This window comes from Mauremys mutica, chromosome 17 (assembly GCF_020497125.1).
Source record: "Mauremys mutica isolate MM-2020 ecotype Southern chromosome 17, ASM2049712v1, whole genome shotgun sequence".
Taxonomy (NCBI): domain Eukaryota; kingdom Metazoa; phylum Chordata; order Testudines; family Geoemydidae; genus Mauremys; species Mauremys mutica.
Genome location: NC_059088.1, coordinates 29,753,515 through 29,769,870, shown reverse-complemented (window position 1 = coordinate 29,769,870; position 16,356 = coordinate 29,753,515). Strand labels below are relative to the sequence as shown.

The 16,356-nt window shown below is 45.3% G+C and overlaps 1 protein-coding gene across 4 annotated transcripts in view; it reads right to left on the bottom strand.

The window, feature by feature from the left end:
* The window catches only part of DAP3 (death associated protein 3), a 28,027-nt gene that overhangs the window by 2,039 nt on the left and 9,632 nt on the right, over positions 1 to 16,356 (bottom strand). Inside the window, exons 4-13 of one of the 4 annotated variants that reach the window (XM_044991141.1) lie at positions 14,444 to 14,566; positions 12,989 to 13,090; positions 9,773 to 9,881; positions 9,382 to 9,474; positions 8,770 to 8,900; positions 8,187 to 8,267; positions 6,800 to 6,958; positions 4,593 to 4,652; positions 2,452 to 2,541; positions 1,220 to 1,333 (exon numbers count right to left, since the gene is read on the bottom strand). In XM_044991141.1, the coding sequence (XP_044847076.1) occupies positions 1,220 to 1,333; positions 2,452 to 2,541; positions 4,593 to 4,652; positions 6,800 to 6,958; positions 8,187 to 8,267; positions 8,770 to 8,900; positions 9,382 to 9,474; positions 9,773 to 9,881; positions 12,989 to 13,090; positions 14,444 to 14,566 (1,062 nt within the window). Of the gene's footprint in view, positions 1 to 1,219; positions 1,338 to 2,451; positions 2,542 to 4,592; positions 4,653 to 6,799; positions 6,959 to 8,186; positions 8,268 to 8,769; positions 8,901 to 9,381; positions 9,475 to 9,772; positions 9,882 to 12,988; positions 13,091 to 13,468; positions 13,752 to 14,443; positions 14,567 to 16,356 lie in introns of those variants that run through there. The other 3 variants (XM_044991142.1, XM_044991143.1, XM_044991144.1) reach the window with 3 other exon arrangements.

Sequence of the window (16,356 nt, the reverse complement as noted above, 5' to 3'; positions counted from 1 at the left end):
TTGGTCTCAGGATATTAGAGAGACAAGGTAGGTGAAGGGAAGGTGGTTCAATAAAAGATTTTACCTCACTCACTTTGTGTGTCTAAGTTTTCAACCTTGTCATTGCGCTACATTGGTTTATTTCAGGCCTTATATGGTTTTAAGTAGCATCCATGTCATATCTAAGGATTTCACTTTCTTTGCTTTTGACTTTAGGATCTTTTGTCTAGTTTCCTCATTTTAATGCAATCTCCCTTTTTAAAGTTTAGTGTAGCTGTGTTACTTTGTTATCCTACATCCCCATAGGATGTTGAACTTAATTATGGTGTTATGATCATTATTATTTAGTGGCTCAGCAACTGTCATTCTTACACCCAAGCATTAAGTAGTAAGTTTCCTCTTCTGTGGTCAAGAAATAACTCTGCCAGGAAACACTTTAAATGACGAGAAATTGCTTCTCTAAACTTGGTGCTGTTATGCCATGTGGCAAGTGTATATGTGGGTAACTAATGTCTCCCAATATCATCATTATAATATTAGATTTGCTGCCTCTGATATCCCTCAGCATTATGCACTCAATATACTTTTCTAAATCTAGAGAGCTATAGTATAGCACTACTAGTGTATCTGTATTCTTACCTCAAAATATATCCACAAAGCTCTTCTGAAAGAATGTGGAACATACATCTCAATGGCATCCTGATCAGCCTCAAATGCAAGATCACATCTACATGTAGATTTAACTATATACTTTATATAAATGGTTTGATATAATTGCTTGAGAATGTTGAAATGTTTAAGCACTTTTCTAAAAAGGAATGTAAATTGCAAGATACTGCAATGCTATTTTCTATTTAATTATAACCCATAAAAGATTATCTTCATTTCAGGATCTAAATATGACCTTTTAAAAAAAATCCATTGGGAAAAGAAGGTTTGTGTTTGATGAAATATGCATTTCTTTATGCTTGGTGATAATGCATATGTTTATTATGAGGGCACCGTAAGATCTAGATTGCCCCTACTCCTTTAAATTCTTGGATTTTATAAATACAATAGGTAGCTTTATTGTTAGCACTTAGCTTTAAAAACAAGAAGTTTCTTGGTTTGGGTTAACAGCTGGAATAATGGTATGAAGGGCACAGAGCTCATCTTTCTCTATGGTGGAGATGGAAGTTGAAAGTACTGCAGTATATGCAGCTGTCTTCATTCTGTCACATGGGAGGGGGGCAGAACTCACCTCTCTCATGTTGAAGCCACTTGCGGTCAAGGTAATACTGATAACAGCTCTCAAACTCTCGCTGACTGTAATTGGAAACCTGGATGGGAATGAAAGGGTCCAGTGTGTCGAAACCTTCCTGGAAGGAAAAAGTGAAACTGTGAGGCAGACAGAGGGAATGGTCTGAGCTGCGGGGAGATAAGGCACAGCCTAGCCATGAGCAAGCTTAAGTAGAACTGCTTAAAAAAAGAACAGCTCTATGGTTCGTGTAACCCAGGAAGGCAACTAAAATACAGAGATTAAGTGAACTCAGAAATACTCCGGTTATTTGTGCAGAAGCGGGCTAATGAAAGAGCAAAAAGCTGAGAATGAGAAGTCAAAAAGCAGGAGCACTGGGGCAGACTCGGCTGGACAACCTGTTTCACCATGGTCAAAGGCAAGTTCCCCCCATCCCTTTCACACACAGGCCAAGCTGAAGAATAAGACTATGACGAAGTTAGATAAAGAGTGTAAGGAACAATTTGAAAGATATGGAGGTTGGTAGCCACATAGTAATAGGGAGACCAGGACCGTCCTTACCCATACCAAAGTACGCAGTTGAGTAGGGCACCAGGAAATTTGGGGCACCAAATTTCCTGGTGCCCTGTGCAGCTGCATGCTGCTCCAGCCTCTGCTCTTCCCCAGGGCCCCCACCCCTGCTCCGCCCTGCCCCAACTCCCCTGAGGCGCCCTGCACTCACCGGTAAGTAGAGCGACCCAGCCCCAGCCTGCTCCGCTCCCCTGGCTCCCAGCCACGCCGCTGTCAAGTGCTGGGGGGCAGTTACCCCCTCCCCCCAAGCCTGGGAGCCAGGGGAGCAGAACAGGCTGGGGCCGGGTCACTCTACTTCTCGCAGGAAGTGGCCAGCCCCCCCTTCCCCTTGGAGCTAGCGCCCCCCCCCCATGGAGGCCTGGGGCGGGGCCCCCCACAGCCCCACCCCAAGGATGCCTGGGGCCAGCCCCCCATGCTCCCCACCCATAGAATCCTGGGGCCCCACACAACACCCCCACAGGGGGGCTGCGTAGGGCACCAAAATAGCTAGGGATGGCCCTGAGGGAGACTGAGCCAAGCATAAGGGACAGCATGCAAGAATGACTGAACAGAGCAAGACTGATTCAGCCCATCATATCTACTGAGGAGGTAGGTCTCAAACCAGTATTATTATTTCCATTGCTTTACATGTATCAATGCAGAGGAAGCCAAAGGCCATAACTCACCTTTCCCAGCAACTCATGGGGCAAATAAGCGGAACGTGGTTTGAAGAGAGAGCCTGTCTGGCTAAGAGTGGTCACAATGGCACCTCCATTCTGAAACACAGAGGTGGATTAGAAGGAGCCTTAGATACAGGACAGATACCTCACCTGTCTAGAATCATTAACTGTCTCCTGTGATATTATCCTGCATTTTCCTTCTGGATCCTGTAATTACCTTTAGTCCCAGCTTCTCCTAGGCAATGTGTGTTACAGAGCAGAAGTACTGGCTGTGAAGAGCACCCAACTACTCTAGTTCCAGCAGGATGCAGGGCAGAAAGCAAGGAAGCAGCACTGGTTCTTGGGCAGCTCTTCCCAGGAGACAGTGCTGAAGGGAATGGGACTGATTACAGAGACTTCAGGATGGTAGTGAAGTAGTTATAGGATCTCCACACTACCTCTATTGGGAGAATCTGGAACTGAAATAGCTTTTTCACTAGGTGGCACTGTACAGAATCTGAGAAGAGGCTATGATGCAGTGGTCCCCAACCTTTTTGTGGCCAGTAGCACATTCATGTTTTCAGAAGAGTGTGGCGGGCACCAACAATTACTCACATACAGGGCCGGCTCCAGGCACCAGTGGAGCAAGCACATGCCTGGGGCAGCACATGCTACGGGGCGGCATTCCGTCCATTCTGCAGAGTCGGAGTGTTTTGTTTTGGTTTTGGGGGTTTTTTGGCGCCAGTTCTGGGCAATGCAGAGAGAAGCCGGGAGGACAGAGAACACTGGCGCCCGCAGCCTGCAGCCCTGGAGTTCTCTGTCCCCAGCAGGCGCGGTGCCGCGGCTTCTCTCCCCTGCTGGGCACTAGGCGGGCGCACAAAAATGCCCTGGCGGGGAGGGATAGCTCAGTGGTTTGAGCATTGGCCTGCTAAACCCAGGGTTGTGAGTTCAATCCTTGAGGAGACCACTTAGGAATCTGGGGCAAAAATTGGTCCTGCTAGTGAAGGCAGGGGGCTGGACTCGATGACCTTTCGAGGTCCCTTCCAGTTCTAGGAGATTGGTATATCTCCAATTATTACCTATTATTACCTTACCACCACATGGGAGACCACTGCTATGATGGTTTCCCAGTCATTCCAGGCCTGGCCACTGTGAGCAGACATTCAGCACAAAATAAAAAGCAATCTGGAGGCAATAAAGCAGGCGTGGGCAAACTACAGCCCACAAGCTATTTTAAGCCAGCCCGCGAGCTGCACCACACGGCTTGGCCCTGCTCTGGCCAGGGTGCTGGGTTGGGGGCTGCACCATGTGGTTCAGCCCTGCTCCAGCACTCCTGCTGGGCCGCAGGGTCAGGGCCGCACCACGCAGCTCCCAGAAGTTGTGGCATGGCCCTGCTCTGGATCCTACACACTCCAATGGGAGCTGCAGGGGCGGTGCCTGCAGATGGGGCAATGTGCAGAGCCGCCTGGCTGCGCCTTTGCGTAGGAGCCAGAGAAGGGACATGCCACTGCTTCTGGGAGCCGCTTGAGGTAAGCGCCACTCTGAGCCTGCATCCCCTGAGCCACACCCCAGCCCCCTGCCCCAGCCCTGATCCCCCTCCCGCTTTCCAGACCCCTCAATCCCAGCCTGGAGCACCCTCCTGCACCCCAAACCTCTCATCCTCAACCCACCCCAGAGCCCACATCCCCAGACAGAACCCTGCCCCGATCCCCCTCCTGCTTTCCAAACCTCAGTCCCAGCCCAGAGCACCCTCCTACACCCCAAACTCACCTCCAGCCCCACCTCAGAGCTCACACCCCAACCCCTATTTTGCGAGAATTCATGGCCTGCCATACAATTTTTATTCCCCAATGTGGCTCTTGGGCCAAAAAGTTTGCCCACCCCTGCAATAAAGTGAGGCTTCTGTTATGCAGTCAAGATTGTTTAAAAAGCTTTCAACTGAAACATCTCTCCACCACATTCTTTAAAAGCTTTTCCTGTAATACATCTGTCAGTGAAAGGAAGAAATGGAATAAGTGAAACTACTAATCAGAGGTAACTCCCCCAAGTCACACAGCTCTGTAAATTCCCAATAGGAAGCCCCTCAGAAGGTCTCACAGCTCTGGACGTCAGCATTTAGCTCTGAACATTGTGCATTGACTTGCCAGCAAGCCCACATGTGCACTCACCCAGTCATTCACCACCATCTTCCTCAGATTGTGGACTAGCGTCAGTTCCTCTGGAGATACCTAATAATGACAGAATGTCAGTGATTTCTCCAGCCAGCTGTACCTGTCTCCCAGCTCCTCTCCCACCCATGAGGTTCCTTTGGATACTTAAACAAGCAGAAAAACCCAGAGCACAACAGTTTAACAGTGGCTGCAGTGCAAGAACTATTTGGAGCTTCCTTCAGAGATGCCATTGAGATTTTTAGGGGCTGTCCGAAACACAAGCATAATACTGGTAAGATGATCCATTCCATGCCATACAGGCACTACTAAATTTGAATTCATTAGCCACATGGCAAACATAACCTGAATTCATCTGATTAAGGCAATTATGTCACTCTTCTATGGGAAAAGCTACAACTGCGCAAAATATTCCACCTATCAAGAACCTCAAAGAGCAGTTCTGGCGTCTCAACAGACTAACACTATTATTTACTCTTAACCCTTCTCAACTCAGGACTTTGACTTGCTTTCCCTCTCTGTAGGCCTGGCATCATCCTTGATATCAGTCTTTTCTTCCACTTCTCCTGTGTCTGCAGATCTAGTCATGTGCTAGACCTCCCCCAGGCCCTAATCCCCTCTCACCTGGACTATTAAAATTCTTAACGTAAGAATGGCCATACCAAAGGTTCATCTAGCCCAGTATCTTGTCTTCTGACAGTGGCCAATGCCAGATGCTTCAGAGGGAATGAACAGGACAATTATCAAGTTATCCATCTCTGGTTGTCCAGTTACAGGTGTAGGGATATCTGCAGCATGGGGTTGCATTACTGACCATCTTGGCTAATAGCCATTGATGGACTTATCCTCCACAAACTTTTCTAATTCTTTTTTTAACCCAGTTATACTTTTGGCCTTTACAACATTCCCTGGCAATGAGTTCCATAAGTTGACTGTGCGTTATGTGAAGAAGTTTGTTTTAAATTTGCTGCCTATTGATTTCACTGGGTGACTCCAATTCTTGTGCTAAGTGAAGAGGTAAATACCACGTTCCTATTAACTTTCTCCAAACCATTCATGATTTTATAGACCTCTATCATATCGTCACCCACCTTACTTATTTCTTTTCTAAGATGAACAGTCACAGTATTTTTTAATCTCTCCTTATACCGAAGCTGATCCATATTCCTAATCACTTTTGTTGTCCTTCTTTGTACCTTTTCCAATTCTAATGTATCTTTTTTGAGACGGGGCGACCAGAACTGCATATAGTATTCAAGATGTGTGCATACCATGGATTTATATAGTGGCATTAAGATGTTTTCTGTCTTATTATCTATCCTTTTCCTAATGGTTCCTAACATTTTGTTAGTTTTGTTTTTTTTAACTGCCACTGCACACAGAACATGTTTTCAGAGAGTGATCCATGACAATTCCAAGATCTCTTTCTTGAGTGGGAGCAGCTAATTTAGACCCATCATTTTGTATTTATAGTTGGGATTATTTTTTCCAATGGGGATTATTGTGCATTTATCAATTTTGATAAGGCCTCTCCAAATCAATGAGGCTACCCCCGTCCCACCTTCTCCCTCATACTGACCTGGGTTCCTTTGCATTTCAGGATCCAATTCAAAATTGCCCTCCCTGTTTTTGAACCCTTATACAATGTTACTCTCCTCACATCTCACCTAGTTTTGCCCCGCCCCACCCCATCCCGCCTTCACACTCTCAGCGGTGTAGGTGTGAGAACTTTTTCCTCTGCAGCACCTTCCACCTGAACCATGCTCCTTGCATATTTCTGCCTCAGTAACACTCCAGTTCCTTCAAAATCCAGATTGGAAGCCTCTTGTTTGCTTATATCATGTAAATGCCTTCTTCCTTTGCTATTATTTAACATTGTCATATTTAACCTCAAGAATTTTGGAGAAGCAGATTGTATGCAAATAACTATACAAAATAAAGCTGTATATTGGCAAGGGTGTTGAGCAAAATGAATGCTCTCCTGCTCTTGGTTGTGTGAAGTCATTCACTTTCATATTCTGCATTGCAGAATCCTCATTGGAGAGCTACAGTTTGCAGAATCCTCTGAGTTAGAGAAGCTGGTATATTGTTTATTACTGCTAGAACTTAACAGCCCTGGAAACAATCATCATCCAAAGGTGGAACCAAACCCTCCCCTTAGGTTTCTCCATTTTTGTTAGCCACAAGAAAGGAAGGTAATTTCCTACAGCACTTTTGTCTTTCTTCCTCAACGTTGTCCGTCCCCAGAGAGCATTGATTCCATCCACCGCCACCAGAAGTCTAAATGAACCAAGAGGACACTGCTTCTTTAACTCTTTCAGCACAACCCCCACAGCATCACTGGCATTCTTCACTCGAGTTAAACCCTACAAATGGATGGGTACACAACATTAGCAAAGGGAGAGAATGCAGGCCATGTGCAATCAGGAAGCCTTGGCACCAACTTCTCTCTGAGGAGCAGAAAGATGGGACAGGAGAGACCTAAGACTCTGTCCTCCATTCCCAAAGGGGCAGCGTGGTCTAATAAATAGATTGGGAATAGGGATAGGTGTCAGCAACTCCTGAGTTCTAATCCCAGCTCTGACACAGACTGTGTATGTGTCCTCCTTGAGGGGTCTAGTTCCATGCTTCAGTCTTCCCATCTACAAGGTGGAGATAACCCTTCCAACTTCCCAAGACTAATGCTTGCACAATGCTTTAGAAGCAGTAAATATAGTTGTTCTTCCCATTCCCTTCACTGGGCTTGTAGTGGGATGGACTGCCCCACTCTCTGTGAGTGTGGGCTGTGGCAGGCCAAGGCACCTGTGCAGACAGGGAGCCAATTAAAGAAGGGCTTATTGTGAGCCAATCAGGGCCCAGAGTGGAGACAGCCAATCAGGGCCAGGCTCAGCCCTATAAGAAGGCTGCCCATGAGGGGAGCAGGCAGTCTGTCCCAGGCCTTTGACAGGGGAAGGTCAGTCTCCAAGGGTGGAGACTAGCACTGTGGACAGTGCAGTGCTGACCAGGCTTGGGGAGGCTAGGGAGCTTGAGCCTGTAGCCTGCAGGCCCTGAAAGGAAGGGCCTAGTGGGTGCAAGGGGCTGTAGGGGAAGCAGCCCAGGGAAACAGACAGCGAGGCTACCGCCAGAGGGTCCCTGGGCTGGGACCCAGAGTAGAGGGCGGGCCTGGGTCTCCCCTTTCCCCCCTTGCAGTACACCCAGTCATTGGCCATAGGGAGCAGCCATGGTACTACACCAGATCCCTGACAAGAGGGATTGGACTCGGAGGGCTGTTGGACATGTGGCTGGGATGTAGGAGTGCTGATCACTGACACCCGGAAGGGGGTGCAGATGGACTAAGGAGCACTGCTGGAGGGCAGTGGCCTCGCAGAGGATGCCGCCGAGCAGGGAGCAACGCGAATCCAGAGACAGCAACTGAGGGCAGAAAGACGGATGGGACACCACCAGGAGGGGGCGCTCTGCCGGACAGAGCTAATTCCCAGAGTCACCAGTGGGAGGCGCCAGGTGGTGAGTCCCAATTCTGTTACAGGGCTCATGTCTCATTTTCATATTATTGACAGGTTCCAGCAATACCATAGGCAGTTGTCATTCCCTCACCTGTTCCACCACTTCACCCAGTGGTCTGCCCTTCTCAGTGCTTTCCCGTTTGCTCCACATGTATGTCTGTTGTGTTTTTATCTATAATAAAAGGAGAATTGGGGCAGGAGGTAGGGTAACTGAACGTAGATGGAGAGTGTGAACTGCCAAGCTCCCACTTCAGGGGCAACTCAACAAACCTGGGCAGTAGGAGCCCCCACTCTGCTCCAGAGGTGCTGGGAAAGATAGCTGCAGAAGGGTATTTCTTGGTGCAGCATCCCTCAGTGACATAATGACCAAAATCTCAGATCTCCCCCAGTGGTGGGACCCCTTTGCAAACACAGGGATCTTTAATGCATTTCCAACCCCACTGAAACCTACATCCAAATAAGTTACATGATTAATGGTAAGTTATCCAATGTGAATGCACATTCACTGTCAACCCAGGAAATGCTTCTCAAAAAAATGAACAGATCTGTGGACCCCATTCCACTGGAGAGATATTCCAAGGGAGGGAGCACATCCCCATGAAATTTCCAGAAGAAGCTGTTCCTGTAGGTTTCCCCTGGTTCCTAATCCAGTGGGCTCGATAGAATCTACTGACCTCTTTTAAGAAGTGGTCATTTGAAGTTTTGAAATTCTTAAGCCAGGTAGATGCTTCCAGAGGCTGGTCAAACCGCTCTTTGTTATAGGAGGACTGCATAAGCTCCCTGCAGTTCTTTACCCAGAGGTGAGCTGTGAAGCAGAAACAAAACGAGACAAACAATTGGCCTGTTTAGCTAAGAGTAACTGCATGCTTTCTTTCTGGTCCTTTTTCCTCATTCTGTATTCACTACAGAAAACCACTATGCCATATAATGAGCATACCCCACCCTTGGGGAAATAGCCACACAGCAAACATTCACCAGGATTTCGCCACAACCTCCAAATGTAGCAGGATCCATAACTCAGGGCACTCATACCAGATTGACTAGTTTGTACTGACAGAGCATGAGGCGTGTGTGTGCGCACGCACAGGGGAAACAACACTGTTCAATGCCTCTGTTTTCTTCTATGTTTTACTCTTAATTTAATAACTTTTTATATCCCAGTCATGGGAAAACCATGATGAATAAAATTTCCCACTCTATAATGTCTTCAGCTGCTTTGCCTTCCCTGTAGGTTAGTTACAGCACACAGAACATTATGCATTCAGAGGTATCACCAGAGTACTTACCATCTGGAATATGCAGCACCAGCCAGTCTTGTTTTGCACAGTAATGAACAGCATGGCACAGTGTCATAGTTTTCCCTGTTCCCTTCTCCCCATCTCCAGCATAAACTGTCAAGGGAAACCTCAGACGGAGAGTCTCCAGGCTATGGATTTTTTTTTTTTTTTCCCCCTGCACACTGAGAGGGAGATGGGATTCTGACCTCATGTTGGGTAGCATGGGTCAGCCTCCCACCTTCCCTAACTATGTGAGGAAAGGGCATTGGTGGGGAAGGTGGGAGGCTGACCTATGCCACCCAACATGAGGTCAGAATCCCATCTCCCTCTCAGTGTGCAGGAAGCTCAGCTGCCCTTATTTAACTCACATTCTAGAGCAAGACAAACGAAGAAAGGATACAGATAACATATCGGATAGCTGGGTGGGCAAAGTTGGTGTTTTTCAGATAACCAAGGAGTTCTAGAGCTGGTTTCCGCACCATCAGGCAGCTTTCATTGAACGTCTTCATCTGACAGGAGACAGAATAGGAACAAGGAGCCACATATTAAGCACACATCAGCAGCTCCTACCCTGATTATGTCTGAGTTACACCAGCCCTGACAGAAGTGTACTGTACTTTGTGTCACAACCCCTCCAGTTTGTATCATGACCTTCCTTCACTTTTTCTGCTCTGTCTTATTCAGAAGCACTTTCCGGATAAATACCCTACAAACTAGATGATCACAAAGGTTCCTTCTGGCCTTGGAATCTATTAATTGCTTCCACATTAACATGTTACAGAGATTAGTTTAAAATTCAAATTTACTACTAATGCTATAATAGAACTAACCAACTTGAAAATCCCAATCTCATAGGACCTGCTAAGATTGGAACAGACCAATTTATTTTGGATTTACAATATATTCAAGAGAGCCCCTATCAAGGGCTATAAGCATCTTTGCCAAATATTAAACAATCTACTCCCTGTCTAAAGTCCGAAAAGTATCAGCTACACTAAACAATACCTCTGCCTGCCTGCCTCCCTCCCTAAAGACGGAACTTGCAACATGCCCTCAAGTCCAGTATCCAGTGGCCAATACCCAAAGCTTCAAAGGAAGAAGATAACCACCCCAGTCCTCAAGTCCTCCTGCCTTAATGCTCCTAAGCCAGTCATGCAATGCCGCACATGGTAGGAAACGTTTCCTTACAACCCTTGAAGGGATCAGAGGATGTCTTGAGGCCCAAGATATTCATACTCCCTAGCCATGCACTCTGTTATGGCAGATGGAAATTCTGCAATAGCTGCATTTAAATTTTAAAACTAACATTTTAAAAGAAATAAATATGAAATATGTGCCAAGACAGAAGCCCATTTATTTTCATACTATGGGTGAATTAAATTCAGTGAAAAAACTTCCATTGACTTCAGTGGGGCCAGGATTTCACCCCCAATTCAATTTTACACAGATGTGTAGTTTGTTTTGATGTTTCAGATTTTTTTCTTGACAGTGCATAAATGCATATCAGAAGGTTGGGAAACAGAGAAGGGAAGCTTGAGATTTTGGCCACTTGACAGTGCTATTTGCATCTTTTGGCAGTAGAGAGTGCATGAGAAGCACTTTGGAATTCTGGGCTATACTAGTTTACAGTGGATGTTTGTGTTGTCATTTTTAGGTTTCACAGTCAGCAACTCATTAAGATGTACAGGACAGTTTGCACCTTTCCAAGGTATTATTTCAGGCAGTTAGCACACTCAGGAAGACAACATTCTTTGGTTACATTTGGTTCCCATTTCTAACGTTTTCTTCATAACCACAAGTACTGGAAATTATTTTAAATGAACGCTTAGATTCCGGAGCACAATTCTGCAGTAAAGAACGACTTGACAGTGAATTCTGCAATCCTGGAGTATATGGGACACTGTTGCAATTTTAATGTTATACCAGTAGCTGAAAGTGAAATGATCAGTGAAAACAAAGTTTTCCCACTTCAGACTACTGTTGTCGCTACTTTTTTTTCCTTATTTTTCCTTGTACCATATCAGCACTGTGACTAATGGCAGATGTCGCTTAACAAGCACACAAACGTAATTCACCTGCATGTACATTGTTATAAGCTACATTATCTGGGGAAGAACCATTTGCCTTAAAAAATGTTTCCCAGGTGGAGACTTTTCTCTGCATTTAATTAAAGCTTGAATTTAAATTTAAATCTAAATAAGCAAGGCAAACAAATGGCAGTCTATAATGAGCTTTAATTACTACACCACTACCCCGATATAATACGAATTTGGATATAACGCAGTAAAGCAGTGCTCTGGGGGGGCAGGGCTGCGCACTCTGGTGGATCAAAGCAAGTTCAATATAACACGGTTTCACCTATAATGTGGTAAGATTTTTTGGCTCCCAAGCGCAGCGTTATATTGAGGTAGAGATGTACTGGTTTTCTGAAAAGAAAAAGAAACTTGCCCAGATACTTAACTGAGCCTTTAAAAGGCCACAGTATGTAGTTTACACAAACCATAAGGTTTGTAAGTTACTAGGTCGCTGTATTATGTTGGGAGCACATACACTATTGTCTGCACTCAGATACAATCAGGAACAAGAAGGGCCCAACAATAAACCAAAGCCAGGAAATTGATATTGAAGTATTAATTACAGCACAGCATGAAGAGAAAAGCCATGCAAGTGTTAAGAGGAGGAGCCCCACTGTGCTCAGGCATAGGATGTTTCACTGAATTTCTTGGAATATTTTAACAGGTGGCGTTAGGTGCCTTGCTTCCTTGTCATTGGTTCATTTACATTAATGATTCACAGATCATTTGAGTCCAGAAATGCATTTTAAACAGTATGCTATAGCTGCAGAGTAAACCCCACCAGAGTGAGATCTGTGTCACAGATGGAAAGAAAGAGCAAGATTTTTTTTTTGCTGATCTAAAGCCATTTTATGAGCAAGTCTCATTTACACAGAAATGACACCATCCAAGTCCCCAAGAGGGGTTGTGCTCAGACAGTCTGGACCCATAGCACGTTATAGACCAGGGGTCGGCAACCTTTCAGAAGTGGTGTGCCGAGTCTTCATTTATTCACTCTAACTTAAGGTTTCACATGCCAGTAATACATTTTAACATTTTTAGAAGGTCTCTTTCTATAAGTCTATAATATAACTAAGCTATTGTATGTAAAGTAAATAAGATTTTTAAAATGTTTAAGAAGCTTCATTTAAAATTAAATTAAAATGCAGAGTCCTCTGGACTGGTAGCCAGGACCCGGGCAGTGTGAGTGCCACTCAAAATCAGCTCACGTGCCATAGGTTGCCTACCCCTGTTATAGACTCATAAGTTAGAGACTAAGAAAACTTAAATCACACCCCACTAATCTCCACTCCCCAGCCCCCTTCCGCTATGCAAAGCAAGTTCAATCTTCTCTCAACCCAGCCCCCTCCCATGGAAGGATCACTCATGACTGAATGCCATCACTGCCAAAAGAAAATCCAGCGTTCTATGGACCCAAAACAACGGTGGTATTCTCAGTGAAGGTGCCTCAGGAATGTGGTTGCCTGCTGTCCCTCACATCACAGTCCTATTACACATCCAGTGCTCCCCATATCTCCCCAACCAGCGCTGAAACAGAGTACCTGCATTTGGAAGCGGTAGGGCAGTCCATGTGGAAACACCACCTTCACCTCCTGGAGGGGGATGCTGTAGTGCTGACCCTCATGTTGCTCTGCATGGTTGGCCTGTGAAGTTAAAATACAAATTGTAACAACCATGGGATGCTGAACTCTAGAGGAGCCATCACATCTGTCTGTGTACAGAGGTTCCCTTAAAAGTGGGGCAGTAAAGTACAACCCATGCAGAATAATTATCATATTGCTCAGAGTCAGAATACACTTGCTGCTAGGTTTTATTTATTTAGCGGTGGTGGTGGTCGACAAAATTGGTTTCTTTTACAGTGGTGAAGTATATGCAAGTCTGGAAGCAGCACTGCTTCCTACTAGCTGTAGCACAGTCCAGGGTGTCTCCTGGATTTGCAAATTATTTTTTTTAAATCAGTTTTGATCTAGACAAGTCAATCATACCTCCACCCTATCAAGATATTATTTGGGGATACACACAGGGACCAGGGCTGTTAAGTAAGAAGGTGCCAATTCTACAGTCTCTTTTGAGTGTTTAGCTTTCATGTTGTCGCCTCAGTGCTGTTTAGTGAAACTTCCCTGTAACCAAGCATTTTAACTTCTAGAGGAAAGTTGTAGAATGAGGTGGGAAGATAAACCACAGGAGAATCTGTACAGTAAGAAGTGATCCACAATATGGACAAGCTTGAGGAACATGGATTTGATTAATTAAGAAGCATTGGCTGCTGTTGCCAAACATATCAGACATGTGCAACCGGAATGCTGAAGCCAGTTGCTTGGCAACATAAATCCTAGACCTAGAACAGTGGAGACAATTCTTGCCATCTGGGCTCTTCTGTGCAGTCTATAGAGATGCTCTGATCACATGACTGGATCATCTGCATGCTGCTGTTTCCATAGAGACCTCAAAGGAATCAGCAGTGCAAGAGACTCCAATTACAGAGGCAGTGGAAAAGCTCCTCAAAGGCTTATTTCATTCATTTATTTCACTTCATTTTGTGCTTGAGAGAGGGTGAGACTACAGCTGGAATTATAAAGCCTGTAGGGTGTGCTGGGTTATTTTTTTTTCCCCCTTAATAGCCAATCTGGGGAGGTTAGTCAGAAAAGAATGACCCTGAAGTTGAAATTAATGGTGTCCGATGCCAAGTTCACCCACATCTGAGCTGCTACACTACATGGCCCATTTCATTTGTACAGCTGCAGAGAAAGAATCGATACATGTTCCAAAGAGATTTCAGAAAGGGTCTCGGCCCTGTTTTGAAGGTTTGTTGTTCACACCCTAAAGGAGCAGGGAATGGCTATTATGAAGAACCACCTACTCCCTTCATTCTCACTCGTAAGTACCATATGATCTCAGTCACTGAGGACCACTGGGTCCAGGGTGCCTAAGAACAGACACTGATGCACTTAGGGAACGGCCTAGTTGACATAATAGTAAATATGGCAGTAACTCACCGGGTTGCTCTCATTGGTGCGGAATACTGTTCTAGGTTTCTCTGCTGGGATTTGGACATCCTGATTAACCGCAGCACTTAACCAAGCCCTGGCACTGGCATGGAGAAAATACCCAAAATCCAACTACAGAGGAAAAACATTTCTCAGCAATTGAAAGACCATAATTACATGCAAAAATCCAGTTAACTGTTGAAGCTTTACACACTTACTGTACACATCAGGGAAGAGTCAATGTAACATGCTCTACTCTGGAAGTAGGGATCACAGCAATTAGAATATATAGGAAATCATTGTGTAAAGCTCAATGTTATGTATAGCCCTACTGCAAGTTCAATTGCATCGTTCTAAACCCTTTCAATTCACTTAAGTCTATCTGCCACCCTTGCAAAGCTGAGCTCTCTATCTAAATGAGTTATCCCATGTCCAGTAGCACCTTAAAGACTAAACAGATTTATTTTGGCATAAACTTTCATGGGTAAAAAACCCACTTCAGATGCATGGAGTGAAATTACAGATACAGGCATAAATATATATTGGCACATGAAGAGAAGGGAGTTACCTTACAAGTGGAGAATCAATGTTGGAGGCCAATTCAGTCAGGGTGGATGTGGTCCACTCCCAATAATTGAGGAGGAGGTGTCAATACCAAGAGGGAAAATTGCTTTTGTAGTGAGCCAGCCACTCCCAGTCCCTATTCAAGCCCAAATTGATGGTGTTAAGTTTGCAAATGAATTGTAGTTCTGCAGTTTCTCTTTGAAGTCTGTTTCTGAAGATTTTTTTGTTGAAGAATGGCTACTTTTATATCTGTTATTGAATGTCCAGGGAGACTGAAGTGTTCTCCTACTGGCTTTTGTATGTTACCATTCCTGATGTCTGATTTGTGTCCATTTATCCTTTTACATAGACTGTCCTGTTTGGCCAATGCACATGGCAGAGGGGCATTGCTGGCACATGATGGCATATCACATTAGTAGATGTGCAGGTGAATGAGCCCCTTATGGTGTGGCTGGGTCCTATGACTGTGTCACTAGAGTAGATGTAGGGACAGAGAAGGCAACGGGGTTTGTTACAGGGATTGGTTCCTGGGTTAGTGTTTCTGTGGTGTACTGTGTAGTTTCTGGTATTTGCATCAGATTGGGGGGCTGTCTGTAAACGAGGATTGGCCTGCCTCCCAAGGCCTGTGAAAGGGGGATCATTTTCCAGAATAGGTTGTAGATTGCTGTTGATATGCTAGAGAGGTTTTAGCTGGGAGCTTTATGTGATGGCCAGTGGTGTTCTGTTTTCCTTGTTGGGCATGTCCTGTAGTAGATGACTTCTGGGTACCTGTCTCACTCTGTCAATCTGTTTCCTCACTTCCCCAGGTGGGTATTGTAGTTTTAAGAATGCTTGATAGAGATCTTGTAGGTCTTGTATTTTAGGGCTTGGCTGTAGACAATGGATCATGTGATGTGTCCTGGATGAAAGCTGGAAGCATGTAGATAAGTATAGCGGTCAGTAGGTTTCCAGTATAGGGTGGTGTTTATGTGATCACTTATTTGCACTGTAGAGTCCAGGAAGTGGATCTCTTGTGTGGATTTGTCCAGGCTGAGGTTGATGATGGGGTGGAAATTGTTGAAATCCCGGTGGAATTCTTCAGGGACCTCCTTCCCGTGGGTCCATATGATGATGATATCAATGTAGTGTAAGTAGAGGAGGGGTGCTAAGGGACGAGAGCTGAGGAAGTGTTGTTCTAAGTCAGCCATAAAAATGTTGGCATACTGTGGGGCCATGCAGGTACCCATAGCAGTGCTGCTGACTTGAAGGTATAAGTTGTCCCCAAATCTGAAATGTTTGTGGGTGAGGACAAAGTCACAAAGCTCAGCCACCAGGTGTGCCATGGCTTCATCAGGGATACTGTTCCTGACAGCTTGTAG